At 45.4% G+C, this 17487-nt stretch overlaps 1 protein-coding gene across 3 annotated transcripts; it reads right to left on the bottom strand.

Annotated features, from left to right (window-relative positions):
* Positions 1–218: 218 nt before the first annotated feature.
* On the bottom strand, positions 219–17037 carry Abhd4 (abhydrolase domain containing 4, N-acyl phospholipase B). Of its 3 annotated transcripts, none has more exons than XM_070024843.1 (7): positions 16956–17037; positions 12642–12730; positions 9381–9753; positions 9069–9223; positions 6243–6354; positions 2926–3112; positions 219–1683 (listed from the first exon to the last, which is right to left on the bottom strand). In XM_070024843.1, exons 1-7 carry the CDS (start codon positions 17015–17017, stop codon positions 1594–1596), a joined length of 1068 nt encoding a protein of 355 aa, XP_069880944.1. In that variant the 5' UTR covers positions 17018–17037; the 3' UTR covers positions 219–1593. The 3 variants fall into 3 exon arrangements, with proteins under 3 accessions (XP_069880944.1, XP_069880962.1, XP_069880953.1); XM_070024861.1 differs by lacking the exon at positions 16956–17037 and adding an exon at positions 16756–16818; XM_070024852.1 differs by lacking the exon at positions 16956–17037 and adding an exon at positions 13146–13229.
* Between the last annotated feature and the right edge of the window lie 450 nt (positions 17038–17487).

The following is a 17487-nucleotide window of genomic DNA, read 5'->3' as shown; positions in this document are numbered from 1 at the left end:
TCAGCCAGTTCTGCCTAATTCTCCTCTTATGAATTGAGGCTTGATCCACCCATGCTCTGGACCGAGTCTTCTTGCACTGTGTGAGGGGTGGCTGAGATTGGTTCCTGCTGGCCTCTGAAGATAAACATGACTTTGAATGGCACCACATGTACTTGTATGAAGCCAGTATAATCTAGTACTCTTCTTAGAGCAATATTAAGTATCATCACCACCAGCAGTTTTTACTCATTTCTTTATTAATATAGAAAAGGAGCCCAAGGCAGCTGGACCAGTAGTACAAAGCACCAGGAGTTAATACTATTCTGGTGATAGGGTTGGCTTTACAAAAGTGAAGGAGCAGGGAGGAGCTGCCCTGCTTCTGGGGCCAGGCCCAGCCTACTACCCAGAATTTCAGAGCAGCATCTGGAATGAGACCCTTGGAAAGGGCTGGCAGGTAATCTGAGGATGGGATGAGCTGGAGACCAGGGGGTAGAAGGCAGGAATGAAGGATCAGGCAGTAAAAATCATTTTGTGGCTGCTAAGAATAGAGAACTATGGGCTTGAGGCTTCCCACTGGATCATGGGCAGGGGCTCCCAGTGGCCCTCAGCTCTAGGAGCAGGTAGAAAAGTGCTGTGGATTAGTGGGCATGGCATATCCGGACATGGCCCTGGGGTGGAAGGGTCTTTTTCCCTTCTCTCCACTAGGAACCACCTTATCTCTGCACTACATGGGGGCTTCAGGGCCCAAGGCACAAAGGGAGGCCCAGAGTCCTCCCATTGGGAGGAAGACAGGGCAAGGAAAGATTATTTGAGTGTACTCAGCTTTTGCCACCAAGAGCAAGACACAGAGCATGAGAAGAGCATGCCTGTTTAACAGGGCTAGAATAGGGGGCAAAGAAAGGCTTGAATTTAGACAGTGAGTAGGATCAGCCCATGACAATGGTGTCTGTCTCAAGCCTTAGCAAATCAAGTCTGCAACCACATGTAGTCCTGGGTTCCAGAATTCGTATCACAGAAGTGTGTTATGTCACATCTAAACTGTTTCCTTCATCTGCCAATGAGGACTTGAGAGATGACCTTTTAAGTCATGGAGTGGAACTCTGCAGATAAATGGAAATCTAGGGCCTGCTTTTGGTAAGTAAAGTGATACCAGATCTCAACCAAATCCTGGACAGAGTTGAGGAGTGATATAGAAAGATGTTCTTGCATAGAACCCATTCCCAGAAACACTCTAGTGTTAGGAAAGAAAGGCTGTTAGGAGCTCTTCTCTGCCCATAGGAAGAAGGCCACACACAGAGGCAACATGGCTCAATGCAATCTCTTCATAATGACTAACTGCTAACACATGGTGTGGGCATAATGGGGTGGCCTTGGGCAATTCTTTTCATTCTTCCCTAGGTTGGGGAGTTCAAGGCTTCTTGTGGCTTCTGCCTCTTGCCCTCAGCATAGGATCAAGAGTGCTCTTATTCAGTGTGGTCCTATCTTGGGGACAGTCCAAGACTCTGCCTGGCTGGCACATGTTAGTTGGTGAGGAAAGGACAGAAGGGGTGACTAAGCAGAGAGGGAGACAAGAGTGACTCTCTGGCTTTCTCCTCTTCCTCTAGTGAGAGCAGCTCAATCAACCGAGTCACAGATCTCCTCCACCACGGCATTGAAGATGTGTGGCTGGTCAGCATAGACATGGTGCGATGCACCCTCTATTTCCTGTGGAGAGAGGACCCACCAGGGTAGAACATTCTTTAATCCCAGGGCTGGAAAGCTATACCACCAATTTCTTCTCCCTTCAGACTTGCCTGCCCCTTCTCTTCCTCCTCCCTCCCACCCCCCCAGCTCCACCTTTCTTCCTACAGTTTGTGCTTTCCAGTGGGACTTGAATCACAATACCCTGTGTTACTTCTTTAGCCATCCCCTGTGTCTTTCCTTCTACATGAGCCCTGCTCTGCCTGGCTCCTTTCAGCCAAAGACCCAGTTAACTAGAGCCTATGATTGGCAGTCAAGTTGAGCATCCTCACTGGCAGTGAAGTGGGGGTGGCAAGAGAAAAGGGGAGGTTGAAGTATAGTAGGAAGTGTTCATAGTGGACTCTACTCATTCCACTGCTCCTGGCTTCAGTTTTGGGTAGGATTATACAGAGAGGTGTTGGGGAGGTTGAAGTGGCAGCATATAGCTGGCTACTTTAATAAAAACTTGTCATTTTAGGTGGGCACTTGTGGCTCACACCTGTAATCCTAGCTACTAAGGAGGCTGAGATTTGAGGATCACAATTCAAAGCCAGCCCAGGCAGGAAAGTTCATGAGACTCTTATTTCCAATTAACCACCAGAAAACCAGAAGTGGCACTGTGGCTCAAGCGGTGAAGTGCTTGTCTTGAGCTAAAGAGCTGAGGGACAGCACCCAGGCCCAGAGCTCAAATCCCATGACCAACAACCCTTTCCTCAAAACCAAAACAAAACAAAACCCTGCAGCTTGTCATTTCTTTCTTTTTCTTTTCTTTTCTTTTCTATTTTTTTTTTTTTTTTGTGCCTGTACTGGGGTTTAAACTCAGGGTCAGGGTGCTCTCCCCTAGCTTTTTCTCTCAAGACTGGTGTTCTACCACTTCAACCACACCTCCATTTCTGGCTTTTTGATGGTTAACTGAAGAAAAGAATCTCACAGACTTTCCTGCCCAGGCTGACTTTGAACCTTGATCCTTAAATCTCAGCTAGGATTACAGGCATGAAGACACCAGCAGCCAGCTAGCCAGAAGCCCCTATTTGTGACATTACAGATAGAGCCATACTTGCCAAACCCACCCACTGACTCATCTCAGTCTGCTCATTTTCACCTCACTCTAATTATCCTCTCCAGCTTCCCCCTCTCCCCCCCTTCCCAGGGCTAAGAGTTGATTGACCAACAGTCAATCAATATGCTGGCATTTGATTCATGACTCAAATGGATGGGTCAACGTACCATGTCTCGGACATAGGAATCTGGCCGCTGCATCTTCACCTTTTTCCCTGTACTGGTGTCTATCCAGGTGTTTGCCCCATAGATCATTGTGATGGGCACATCTTTTCGAATTAAGTGAATTCTCTCCAACATGGGACGCCGAGCCCAGCCGAATGACTCCATCATGGCTTTGAAAGCTGTTTCACCACTGGCAGAAGCAAAACAGGTTAAAGACAATCAATACAACAATCCTGGCAGCGGAAAATGTCTACTTCTTGGTCTCTTCAGAGGCTAGAGCAATACTTTTGTACTTTTCTGAAGGCCTAGAACTGGCTCATTGAATATCAGTAACATAAGGAGATAAGTAAAATTCCATAGGTCAAACCCTATGAATTATTACTTATTCAACCAAATATTGTATGTCATGCTGGGGTGTTAGTTGGCTAGATGAAGGGCCATAGGAACAGGACAGATAGGGTAGTTGCCCTACTATAGCATGTGTTTAGGTGTTAAATGATGAAATCACAGGAGTAAGAATTCATGTAAAACTTCCTGAGAATCATGAAAGTATAGTGAGAGCTATGGAAAACATAGATTAGGGGGGAGGGAGAATTCATTTGAAGTGGACCCTGAAGAGTGAGAAATAGAGTAGTGAATAAGATCTCCTAAGGAGATTTCTGGATTGCCAATCAGCCTTATGAGGACTGGGCAAGCAGCAGTTCTGTTAAGAGAGAAGCAACAAATGCCAGTTCATCTGCTTTCCTTCTTGGTTGTCTCCTTAGGTAGAGTGCACTGGGGTCATGTGGGAGGTATCTGTAAGGCTGGGGCAGGGACCAGCTTTCCAGGTCAGTCTATAGCTGGAGAGTGAATTAGGGGAGAATGGGAACTATGGCCTCTCCTAGGCTCTATTGTTCAGTGTAAATATATTCTGCCTAGGCTACCAGAAGCTGAAAACTTTTCCTTAAGACATTGGAACATGATAAATCCATGATAAGTCATGGATTTTGGTATCTGACAGACATGAATTTTTCTTAGGAAATCAGGTAATCAGAAGAATATACTTTAATTTTCTCATTTCCAAGCTAGAGGTTATACTCATTGCATTAGGTCATGTTTAACAAAATGACAATACAAACAAAGCTTTGAAGTTTAGGTGAAGTGAAGTAGGTTCTCATTAAACATTTTTCCCTTTGGTTCGATTTCTTGTTTTCTGAGAGACTGATCAGAGTTGCCATAAGCTTTTCCATTATAACTGACATGCAAGCTGAATGCCAGAGGCTCATTCTGCAATCCCAGCTTTTCAGGAGGCTGAGATTTGATGATCACAGTTCAAAGCCAGCCCAGCAAGGAAAAACCATGAGATTCTCATCTCCAATTAACCAACAAAAAGCCAGAAGAGGAGCTGTGGTTCAAGTGATAGAGCACTAGCCTTGAGCAAAAACAGCCCAGGACCAGCCCCAAAACAACACAAAAACTCACGGAGTTATAAATGCAAATAATTAGTATTGAGGGTGAACAAATGGGAGCTAGTTATCCTATTATCATGTCTACTTTACCCAGGACATAAGTAAGAAGCAAGATTATTCTATGGTTTAGATTCTACAAACTCAGTCTAGAATGGAACAGATTTTGGGGAGAGGGCCCAAGTTGAGCCAGTGGGACCTTGTGTGGGCCTGGTAAGAACCAGGAGCAGGAAGCTAGGGCTGCCTGAATTCACTGCTGAAAGTTTCTACGGCATTGCTTAACTAGAACCTTCCATTAGCTGAGCTCCCACACTGCCTAAAAGCTGCCCTGGTTTGAGACAAGACTGAGAGTATGGTTGGAAGGCAAATCCCCACCTTCTTCACAAGTTGGGGTTCCCCTGGGTGACCTAGACAGGTGTGAAGAGTTGAGACAATGATTCTGGATCCTGCAGCTCAAGGTGAAGCCTCTAGAAGGTGTCACCACTGCAGAGTCAGTCTCAGTCTCACAAGGCATTGCTACAGGGCAAGATTACCTCCCTGGCTTTCCCCTGCTGTCAGTATTGCCAAGACTAAGCCAGCAAGTCTGCAGGGCCTATGGTATGGTAGCCAGGGACATGAACTTCTCAACACCATCAAAAGAAGTAAAGGAATTTCTGCCACAGTGGTAAGTTATGTCAAAGTGCACAAATTAAGTTAAATGCAGATTCTTTTTTTTTTTTTTGTCGGTCGTGGGACTTGAACTCTGGGACTGGGCGCTGTCCCTCAGCTCTTCAGCTCAAGGCGAGCGCTCTACCACTTGAGCTACAGCGCCACTTCCGGTTTTCTAGTGGTTTATTGGAGATAGGAGTCTCATGGTCTCTCCTGCCCGGGCTGGCTTTGAACCGCGATCCTCAGATCTCAGCCTCCTGAGTAGCTAGGATTACAGGCGTGAGCCACCAGCGCCCGGCATAAATGCAGATTCTTATACTGAGTGATTCTACTTATAGGAACTGTGTTCTATACACATGTGTGTAAGTGTATGCAAATGAATTGATGCAAGGAGGTTCTCTGAAGCAATGTCAGAGGAGAGATTTGAAAATAAGGAGGACCCTTGGGGACTGCAAGTTGGTGACAGGTGAAGACTCCTCTCTTTGCCTTTTAAACCATACCATGCATTGCCAGGCACTGATGGCCCATGCCTGTAATCCTAGCTACTCAGGAGGCTGAGATTTGAGGATCACAGTTTAAAGACAGCCTGAGCAGAGAAGTCTGTGAGACTGTTACCTCCAATTATCCACAAAAAAAAAAAAATCTGGAAATGAAACTGTGGTTCAAGTGGTAGAGCATCAGCCTTAAGCAAAAAAAGCTGAGTGACAGCACTCAGGCCCTTAGTTCAAACCCCATGACTGGCATATATACATATACACCCACACCAAAACAAAACAAACAAACAAACAAACTAAAAAGCCCATATATAACATTTGGAGAAATGTCACAATGAAATCCTTCCCCATATAGCTAATACATGTTAATAAAAATAAGCAAATAAAAAATACTACATATGCCTGTTTTAAAAAAATAAAAAAAATAGTTATATTATGTTTTCAGCAAAAAGTAAAAAGGATTTTTTTGGGAAATTTTCCCATAGGCTTCTCAGACCAACCATTTATCTCTAGGGAAGTGGGGAGAGCTTTCCTCTAGAGATGGTCAGCAAGCTTAATTAATCTATTATCTTCTACACAGTCTGTGTCCATCCCTCGGGAACTCTGGAAATGATCACTGATGGTGCCTGTGCTCTTCTGAGTCAGTACTTCGTGGAAGAAATAAAGTACTTCACTCTGCAGCTGGTTTTATCTCTGAAAAGTGTCTGTCCCAAGCTGACTCTGGGACCCTCACCTGGGGTTCTGCGCATTGCAGTGGTAGATATACTCTGATATGGTGTCATCTTCAAAGAAGTCTGCAAACTTGCGTTTGAAGTCAGGCCGAAATCTCTGCACCAGGCCAGGCCCTGAGAGAGGTTAAAAACAAACATGGAGTAGATAGTTTGGGTGTGTGTGAATAAGAATCCTGTCTATATATGTTTAAACAAACATAATCAAATGTTATTTCTAAGTATTTATTTGCTTTACAAATGTGTGTGTGTGTGTGTGTGTGTGTGTGTGTGTGTGTGTGTATGTGTGTGTGTGTTGGTCCTGGGGCTTGAACTCAGGGCCTAAGTGCTGCCCCTGAGCTTTTTTACTCAAGGCTAGTGCTCTACCACTTGAACTACAGCTCCACTTCTAGTTTTTTGGTGGTAAATTGGAGATAAGAATCATGATCCTCAGATCTCAGCCTCTTGATTAGTTAGGATTACAGGTGTGAACCACAAGTGCCCTGCCTGCTTTATGCATTTAACATTAGGGAGACAAGAGTGTAGAAGTCTGATGGGAAGTTCCAGATGACTTCAAATGACAGACTGGTTACCAAAGAAACAGAGACAGACTAACATCAGAAGAACCAGATTATTTTGAAGTCCCATGGTCTTTTCCTACAAGGATCACAAGTTCCACTTGTCTATGGATGAGATACTTTTCCTTTACAGTCTGTGCTAGGTTCTCTTTCTCTCTTGGACCCTTATGGCCTTTTAATCTTCTGAAGGTAGCAGATGAAACCATACCACTTCCCAAGAGCCTTCTCATTTTCAGGTCTGTAACAGAATACAGGTGACTTAACAACACTGGTGCTCAGACTCAGTGCTGAGTTAGAACAATCTGTTCTTTCACCTTTCTTTACTTTATACATACAAGCAGTGGGGAACCCAAACACAGACAGTGAAAATTGGGTCTACTGATCAACTTATCTCTCTCTCCCTTCTGGCTTTTACTCTGTGAGAAGTGGGTGGAAGGTACAGTGAGACTATCCACCAGTTCTGCCCTCTTCTCCTAGCACAGCCATCCATGGCTGACAGCCAATCACTGAACTATAACAGCTCCTGTGCCCTGCATGGGCCTGGCCAGAGTTAAGGCCAGAAAAAGGGAGAGTGGTTAGAGCAGGTAGACTCTTGGAAAAGGATATAGAGTCTGCTAGAATCCATGGGATTGGAGACCCTGACTTAATCTTCTTTCCACTTGCTCCCTCTTTGGCACCTGTGACTTCTGCTAGACTCTTTCAAAACTCCGAAACTCCTCACTTCTGTTCAAATGTTCATTCTACCCCACTCCCCATCTGGAGCCGTGTGTGTGTGTGTGTGTGTGTGTGTGTGTGTGTGTGTGTGTGTGTGTGTGTGTGTGTGTGTGTGTGTGTGTGTGTGTGTGTGTGTGTGTGTGTGTGTGTGTGTGTGTGTGTGTGTGTGTGTGTGTGTGTGTGTGTGTGTGTGTGTGTGTGTATACTGGGCCTTGAACAGGGACTAGGTGCTGCCCCTTAGCTTTTCTTCCTTTTTTAATTTTTCATTTTTTGAATATTTTTATTATCTTTTAGTAGGTTTGCAAAAGAGCTGCCATTCAAGAAAGCAGTTTATGAAAAGTGTATTTTGATCAATGTCATCCTTTTCAACATTCTCACCTACCACTCCCAATCTACCTTTTCCCTCATTTTTCTTAATTTTTTGGTTATCTATTTTTTTGTTTTTGCTATTTAACATAGCACTTCATGAATACAATGCATCTTGATCTGTGTCATTACTTCAACATATTCACCCTCCCTTGTCCTTTAGTGTTTTTTGCTCAAGTCTGGTGCTCTACCACTTGAGCTATACCTCAACTTCTAGTATTTTTTAGTGGTTAATTAGAGATAAGAGTCTTACAGACTTTTCTGCCTGAGCTGACTATAAACAATGACCCTCAGCTCTCAGCCTCCTGAGTAGCTAGACCTACAGACATGAGCCACTGATAGTTGGCCATTTTATGTTATTTTATTTTATTGGAAGGGCCACATAGATAACTTTTATTCAGCCCTCATTGCTCACAATATTGAGCAATGACCATTACTATATAAACATTAGCCATAAGTATTAAATAGGGGTCACCCACCTTTTCAATAAAGGGAACTTTTATTTATTAATTAATTTATTTTTCTTTTTATTTACTTATTTTCCCTTCTCATTCCCTCCACAGTGGGGAGAGTTTGATATGGATAGTGTGAGATCAGAAGGCTGGAGCTATTTCTCCTGTTCACTATGGCTGCTTATTCCCCACTCCACTGCCTCCCTTCTATATTACTCAAAAGATTTGCTGACTATTACTTAGTGTGAAGTGACCCAAAACTGATAAGAATTGGTATTTGTGTAGAGCAGTGCATGGTTCAGAGGGCTTACCACTTTGGGTTGTGATGGAGGCTCAGGTTCTGACCCCTCCTTGCTGCAGGTGCTGAGTGATGGGAATGAGATCAGTGTTGGGTCCTGTAACTGAATCTGTAATAGGCTGTCCCACAGACCCACATGTGCAGCAGAAAAGTCCCTTCATAGCGCTCAGCTCTTTCTAGGGCTCTGCCAAGGTATGGGCTAGGTATTCTGCCCTACTTGTTCCTTGCACAGGAAAACTTTTTCCATGCGGACTAAGGAAAAAGAACTTTTCTGGGACTCTAAGCAAAGATATTGGGTTCAGATTTAATAACTTTGTGATAATGGTAGGCCCAGCCCCACCTTTTATGAATAAATAGGGATGGTGGGAGAAGATATGTGGTGGAGCTTGGTTAACTGGGACAACTTTGGTCTAAGTAGAATTTTCTTATTTGCAGATTACTCACCCCAGGGCCCAGCAACTCGAAGGACAGCCAATGGATTAGAACGTCCCAGGACAGATGCCACAGCCTTGACCCAGGTTGGAGGTGCCCGAATCTCACTGGGGTCAGTTGGTCTCAGGGGAAAACCCCATGGGTCCACCAGTATAAGGTGTTTAACTCTGCATCAAAGGAGGAGAAAGGAAAATATGTTGTATTTACTTACTTGAAGGTATCATAGTACTTAAACTGCTTGGGAGATAGAGACCTATTAGAAATGAACTCTGGAAACTTCCCAGCGAGCTAGGAGTCATGAGGAAGAGGGTGGGTCTTCTTTACCTTTCAGGGTACTTGATAGAGTAAGAAGTAGCCAGAAATCCTCCCAAGCTGTGCCCCAGAAGGATCATGCTGGGGATTCCCATCGTCTCCCGCCATGTTTCTATAGAGGTCACAAACTCATCTTCAGCTCCCTCTGGGTCCCTTGGGAATGTTGGCCTTGAGCTTCGGCCAAAGCCGAGCAGATCAAAGGTGTGCAGTGTGCGGCGGGTACTCAGGGAATCCATGTTGAGGATCCAGAGGCCCACGCCACCCCCGAAGCCATGCACCATCACCAGAGGGGTGCGGTCCTTTTGCTCAGGGCTCACAGTTACTGTCCAGATCTTGTTCTGGTTCGGAAGGGATACATAGCGGGCCAGAAACTTGTTCTGGAGACCTGGGGATAAACGAATCGCAGGGTAAACCAATAAGGCTGTGGGGTTTCTTCCCCCTTCTCCACACTCCTGAACCCTTCACAACAGTCCTTAGCTCTTCCCTTCTACAAAGACTCTCCTTGGCCAAAGTTTAGGCTTGCTCCTTTGAGCAGCTCTCCTCTGCCCCCCTCCCCCGCCCCCCCACTGGGCCTGGTCCTTGAATTCTAGGCCTGAGCCCTGTCCCAAGCTTTTGTGTCCAAGGCTAATGCTCTACAGCTTGACCACAGCTATACTTCCACTTCTGGTTCTTTGGGTGATAATTGGAGATAAGAGTGTGTGTGTGTGGGGGGGGGGTGGTGGTGGCTGGGAAGGTGGCTCAGTGGTAGAGCGCTTGCCTTGCATGCCTGAGGCCCTGGGTTCGATTCCTCAGCACCACATAAGCAAAAAGAAAAAAAGCTGGAAGTGGCGCTGTGGCTCAAGTGGTAGAGCGCTAGCCTTGAGCTGAAGAGCTGAGGGACAGCGCCCAGGCCCAGAGTTCAGCCCCTCCCCCCCCAAAAAAAAAGAGTCTCGTGGACTTTCCTGCCCAGGCTGGCTTCAAACCATGATCCTCAGTTCTCAGCCTTCTGAGTAGCTAGGATTATTGATATAAGCCACCACCAGCCAGCTTCTTGCTCTTTTCGTCTAATCAAATTCTTCATCCTCTGCCCTTAAAGTCAAAGTCCTTGACCTTCAGCAAGAATCTTTAATCAGTTTAGTAAAAACTCCTCTATCTTTGATGTCTCCAGTTAGTAATTTTCCATCCATTGGCCCCATTTATCCTGCCTCTTAGCTATAAATCCCCAATTGTCCTTTTAGTATTTAGAAGTCTGATCTCTCTTCCTATACCAAGAGACTTGAATAGATGTTTGGATTAAATAAATGTCAGAATCTTTTTTTTTCTTTTATGCAACACCACCTGAAGAGTTCAAATCCAAGCACAATATGTAGAGCGTTTAGTCTATAGATGTCATATCTCTCTAGCCTATGTGTTCAGCTCCCTTGGGACCTGCAGTGACAATAACACCCTGGCACCACATGCTCTTATAGCATTGCTCTTGACCTATGTGTGCTTGGGGCATGACAGATGAATAGAACTGTGGTCTAGTGGAGGATGTGATGGGAGTTGACTGAGACTTCAGCTTATTCCTCTTAGACACAGAGATGCCTGGGTCCTGGACAAAGGCTTGAAAGCCCTGGCTGTTCTGTAGCTGTACTTACTCAGGTCCAAAGACAGAAGATAGCTATGATGAGGGCAGGTAGGAATGATTATAGAAGAAGCATAAGAGACTTGGCCCATAGGTCTTGTTTGAGCCAGTGGCTACTACTGCTTATGGGATGACTTGTACCTATGTAACGCTGCACATGAGAGCCAGCTGTGAGTTCCAAAGTTCTTTGATAAACAAGTAGTTATGGGCCAAGACAAGGTAGAACACAGGAAACAGCAATATTAGAGAATGTAGGACTGCTGGTCCTTGGGTCAGAGGTGAGAAATGAAGATGTGCTTAACTACGTGTTTTGTTTTGTTTTGTTTTTTTTGCCTGTCATGGGGCCTGAATTCTGGGCCTGGGTGCTGTCCCTTAGCTCTTCAGCTCAAGGCTAGTGCTCTACCACTTGAGCCACAGAGCTACTTCTGTTTTTTTTTTTTTTTTTTTTTTGCTTATGTGGTGCTGAGGAATTGAAACCAGGGCCTTATGCATGCATGGCAAACTCTACCGCTGAGCCACCTTCCCAGTCCTTAACTATGTGTTTAAAAGAGAGGAGAGCCTGGTGTGTTCATACCTGTAATCCTAACTACTCAGGAGGCTGATATCTGATGGTCATGGTTCAATGCCAGCCTGGGCAGGAAAGGCTATGAGACTTTTATCACCAATTAGCCATCAAAATCTGGATTGAAGCTGGGTGCTGTGGCTCTTGCCTGTAATCCTAGCTATTCAGGAGGCTGAGATCTGAGGATTGTGGTTCAAGGTTCAAAGCCGCTTGGGGAGGAAAGTCCATGAGACTCTTATCTCCAATAAGCCAGCAGAAAACTGGAAGTGGAGTTGTGGCTCAAGTGGTAGAGCTCTAGCCTTGAGCTGAAGAGCTGAGGGACAGCATCCAGGCCCAGAGTTCAAGTCCCATAACCATCACAAACAACAACAAAAATCTAGATTGAAGCTGTGGCCCAAGTGGTAGAGCACCAGACTTGAGTGAAAAATGACAGGATATCACCTAGGTACTGAGTTCAAGCACCAGTACCAACATGAGAAAGAGATAGAGCAGCACAAAAGAGAGATACTAGTATAAAAAAATGAGAATGCGCTGGGTGCTGGTGGCTCATGCCTGTAATTCTAGCTATTATGGAGGCTTAGATCTGAGGATCATGGTTCAAGGACAGCAGGCAAGAAAGTCCGTGAGACTCTTATCTGCAGTTAACCACCAGAAAAGCAGAGGTAGCACTGTGGCTGAAGTGGTAGAGCACTAGCTTTGAGCTGAAGAGCTGAGGGATAGTGCCCAGGTCCAGAATTCAAGCCCCATGACCAACCCCTCCCCCCAAAAAAAAGTACAAATGAAAAATGGAGAGAGAACAAGTGAACAGGAAGAAGAGATAGTGGGGGGGGGAGAGGAGAGGAAAAAATTTGTGTGTGTACAGACAGCAGTATGTATAGGGTTTGAGGTGAAGCTATAGGATGTGGCAAAAGCTAACATATGGCTAGGGAGAAGCTAAGGAACTCTCCTACTAGGGAATATGGCATCTGATGTGAATTTCCTCTCATGTCATTGATGTGTCCTTTTCCCATCCCATCAGTGGGCTCAGCGTACCCAACTCTGGGTTGACCCTGGATCCTTCTTAGACCTTCCTGATTGAGAGGTAAAGGCTGTCTCTTCTACTTACACTGAAGGATCTTGGCTTCCACATTCTTCAGTTGGGACATAGAAGTGGGGCGCCAAGTGGGCAGCCAGCTACTCAGCCAGCCTTGAGGCCTGGAACAGGGAGACACAGAGATGCTTATTGGAAAGGAAACAGGTGCTTAGCTTTGCTGATGGCTACAAGTTTTCAGGGAACAGAGTGTTTCCCAGCCTCAGGAAGCCTGCCCATTGAGGCCACAGCAATAGCCTCACTGCCTGATAGTTTGTTACTCTGTCCTGGCAAATGGCTATCAACAATGTGTCCCTTGTTTTAGCAGATATTTAGAACACCATGTATACAATACCTTTTATAAGCCCTTTTCATATTTAGTATCTTATTTACTACTCCCCTTTTGTTACTGGCTATCAGTTTATGTTCAAAGAGATTAAAAAGGAGAGAAAGCAACTTTTAACCAATAGTTCCTTTTTTTTTTTAAACCTTCTCCAGGACAAGCTGTTCCTTTGGGGCAGAACAGATAAATTCTCATACCTCCTGCTCTCCTGGCCTTCTTCCAAACTTCTAGAAATATGCTTCATTGTGCCAGTGTCAACTGGGCCTTCAGGTAATCAGCCTACCCTAAACATGGAGTAGGGCATGCAGAGAACTGGAAGTCAGACCTGGGTTCAAGTCCAGGTATGATTCACTAACAGGATACAGCTACCTTTAACCTTTGTTTTCCAGACTGAAATACAGTAAAAATGAATCCATCCACTTTCTCCTTCAAACCCAATAACCTAAATCATTGCAGAGTAGAGGTTCAATCATCAGCTTTGGAATAAAGAAAACTTCTAGACCTCAATGGCAGTACTAACTTTGGCCCAACTTTATGCATTTAGATATGTAAGAGATCTTACCAGATGGCCACCACAAATTAGATGCTCAATGAATTAGTTTTTATTCTTCCTTTTCCATCCTATATAGAATTTCTCTTCTCTTGGACTCTCTCTGGGTGAATGAAGGGGGTGAGAGGACAGATGCCAACAGCTGCAGGAGTGGCCTATGATGTCAGCATGAACAAGGCAGAGGTTTTCCATGGGAAAACCATTACCAACCCCATTCTGCACACGGGACACCCTTTTGCATTGTTGGAAACAGAAAGTTTTAGATTAGATTAAACTGTTTCCTTAGAAGTCATCTTTTTTCAACTTTTTTCCTTCCTTTCTTCCCTTCTTCCCTTTTCTCCTCCTTCTCCTCCTCTTTCCTCTTCTTCCACTACTGGGGCTTGAACTTGGGACCTAATCATTGTCTCTTAACTTTTGCACTCAAGATTGGCACCTACAGTTTCAGTTCTGGCTTTTTGCTGATTAACTGTAAATAAGATTCTCAAGGACTTTCCTGCCTGTGCTGGCTTTGAACTTTGGTTCTCAGATCTTAGCTTCCTGAGTAGTTACAATTTCAGGTGAGCCACTGGCACCCAGCTCAGTTTCACTTTTTTACAAGTCAGCAAACCGATGCCTACAGAAGTCATAGAGCAAGTTAGAAAAAGGAAGGAAGTAGACCCAAATCTCAAATCTGAGTTTCTAAGTAAGTTACTCTCTGGACCTTCAAGCATCAGCTTTTCCAGGCCATGCACAAACTTTTACAGTACCTAATCACATTTTTACCTGTTCCTCTTTTCTGAAAGGTATTCTTTAAAGCCAGAAGACTAGAGTTCTAATTTAAATACTGCTACTTAACAGTTCTAATTTAAATACTGCTACTTAACAGTCTGACTATGGGCACATCATTTAGTCTTTCTGTATCAGTATCCTCATTTTTAAAGGAAGCTACACCAAGCCAGCCACAAAAGCTAACAAGGCTCTCTTTTAACTTGGGCAAGTGTTATATGCTTATGATCTTAGGTAAGTGGGAAGCATAGGTAGGAGGATCACATCCCAAGGCCAGCCAGAAAAAGAGCAGGAAATTCTATCTGAAAAATAACTGAAACAAAAAAGGGACAGAGGCATAGCTCAAGTGTTCCAGCAAGCACCTGTTTAGCAGGTGCCAGGCCCTGAATTCATATCTAGAGTGTATAGAATAAAACCTAGCCAAGATTAACTTTTCTTTTTTTTTTTTTTTTGCCAGTCGTGGACCTGAACTCTGGGCCTACGGGCTGTCCCTCAGTTCTTCAGCTCAAGGCGAACGCTCTACCACTTGAGCCACAGCGCCACTTCCGGCTTTTTTCTTTTTGCTTATGTGGTGCTGAGGAATCGAACCTAGGGCCTAATGCATGCAAAGCAAGCACTCTACCACTGAGCCACCTTCCCAGCCCACCCAAGATAAACTCTTAATAAACATTTTTTCTGGGCTAAGAGCTGAGGGTCAGCACCCAGGCCCAGAGTTCAGGTCTCACGACCAGACCCCCCCCCCAAAAAAAATTAAAAAACAAAACAAAAGAAAACATTTTTTCCCTCAGCTAAATCATAACCTGTCTATATTCCCACTGACTTGCAAATAGCAACTCCCAATGTGTGCTGCCATTGGGAGTAGTACCCCTGATGGCTTTAGTGGGATGTGGTATTATCTCCATTTGTCTCTTCCTAGGGAGACTCAGAACCCTTGTAACATTCCACTGGAATTGCTTGTTGGCTTTAAGTATAGAGATTAAGACCATAGAATTTGGCCCAAGTCTAAAGACACAGACTTTCTCTGCATACCATGAAGACTAGTTCAGATGATGACATCCAAACTCTATACTCCCTGCAACTGCCCAAAGTAGAACTCAGGAGAAATGCTGTCCCATGAACAGCACAATAGTCTCCTAAGCAGATAAGATTCGTTAGGAGAAAGCCGGGCGCTGGTGGCTCACGCCTGTAATCCTAGCTACTCAGGAGGCTGAGATCTGAGGATCGCGGTTCAAAGCCAGCCAGGGCAGGAAAGACTGTGAGACTCCTATCTCCAATAAACCACCAGAAAACCGGAAGTGGCCCTGTAGCTCAAGTGGTAGAGCGCTCGCCTTGAGCTGAAGAGCTGAGGGACAGCGCCCAGGCCCAGAGTTCAAGCCCCACGACCGACAAAAAAAAAAAAAAAAAGATTCGTTAGGAGAGACTTATTTACTTTCCTTTTTTCACCCAAACTGTTACAGTTGAAGAACAGGAAGTGGTGCCTGGCATACTGTCTCTACTCAACACTATTAGGGAGATAAAGGCTATGATGTGAAATGGAAGCAAGGAGCACGGAAACCACTAAGTCATGAACTTGGACTGGCCAAGGTGGTGGCTTGTCCATCCTGGTGGAGGTAGAGTGGAAAGAGTTCTATGTTGAGAGAGAATCTTCTAAACTTCTGTGATCATAGTCAAGGCTCCTTATTTTCATGGGCATCAGCTTATTTGTAAAATGGAGCTAAATGGCCTCTATCCCTTTCAGATTCGAATATTCCTCCCCTAAGTCACTGCATGTTTCCACTCTGAAAAGTTATCTTTGAAAAGCAGCACTCTTCTGTACAGTTTCTTCAGTCCAGGAAGCTATTTTTCATAAAGTTTTGCAGCTATCAGTTCTACAGGTCTGGAGGTTGAATACTGGGTCCAGGGAAGGCCCTGTTCCGGTGAAACCAAGGCTTGGCTGAAGCTGAGTCATTCTCCCCCTAAGCAACTTTTCTTCGCTCCTACCAGACTTCTAACTGCTAGTCACACCACCTACAGGTGGCATCCCAAACTTGATGGATGCCCTTGGGTCAGTGATGAAAATAGAAACCTCCCACATTTCACAAACCAAATGCTGAGACCACTGTGTTATGTCAACATAACGATTAAAAACATCTCCAGTTAGGATTGCAAATAGCAACGTGTCTTGGTGGGCGAGAACTAAAGAAACTGCACGCCATTCCCAATGCCCTGAAGCCTTCTGCTTCTTCCCACGCCATTACCCAACGGGCTGAGGGAGCCCCTTTCACCCGCACCACTGTGACCCAGAGCAAGTCGAGACAAGCACCTCAGCAACTACCCCCACATCTGCATCACATCCATTTGTTTGCGGAGTGAGGAGGGGTGGGGGGCGGGAAGCAAGCTCACCCCTGGCACCTTACCACTAAACCTGACGCCGGAGGCGAAGGAGGGGAGAACGAGTGGTGAAGACGTAAGTAGAAAGTCAGAATCCCTGAACTGCAAGCAAGCTCACCCACCATCGCTGCCCTGTCTCTGCCACCGCCTCTTCTGGGCTTAAAGCACAGCAAGCAGATGCAACCCCCAGCCCTCCCTGGAAGCCGACCTGAAAACGGAAAGGCGGGAAGGTGTCTTAAAAACTGATCCTCAGTCACAGAGTCCCAGGATGAAGGCCCAGAGAGACAAGAGAGGGAGAAAGAAAGAGACAGGATTAACTCACTGCTGCTCCAGATCGTCAGCCATAGTAAACAAGCCCTGCCGGGTCGAGCAGAGCCAGCCCATCCCTCCTCCTGACGCCAGCACCAGCTGACCCAGAAAAGTATCGGGTAACAAAGGGGGCGTGGCCGGCGCGCGCCCGGGCCCGAGGTGCAGCCGGGAGCAGGGTGGTGAACGAACCTCGCCCTGGCCCTCTGTCCTGCATGACCCACAAGTGTCGCAGCAGGGATGACTTGGGGGCGTCGTCTGCGTTGGACAGTAATCCTGCTCACACATTAGGAAGACAATGCGCAGAGATAGGTGGTTATGAAAACCCCAGACCCTCACAGGAGCTCCATCATAATTAATTCATAATTTTGCAAGAAACAACGCAATTAAGTTCACAGGCCCTCACACTCTTTCGATTTCTTTTGTAGCTCCCTTCCCTGACATCTCCCTCTCCCCCTACTCCGTGTTCCATCCAGTGGGATGTTTAAGATGTTTGTGGAGATATAGCTTAACGCCTGTAAAGGGCTTGGTGTTTTGTACCCCAAGTA

The sequence above is a fragment of the Dipodomys merriami genome, unplaced genomic scaffold (assembly GCF_024711535.1).
Source record: "Dipodomys merriami isolate MVZ:Mamm:240054 unplaced genomic scaffold, mDipMer1.0.p SCAF_1, whole genome shotgun sequence".
NCBI lineage: Eukaryota > Metazoa > Chordata > Mammalia > Rodentia > Heteromyidae > Dipodomys > Dipodomys merriami.
The sequence above is the reverse complement of the archived record's forward strand: the minus strand, read 5'-3'. Positions and strand labels throughout refer to the sequence as shown.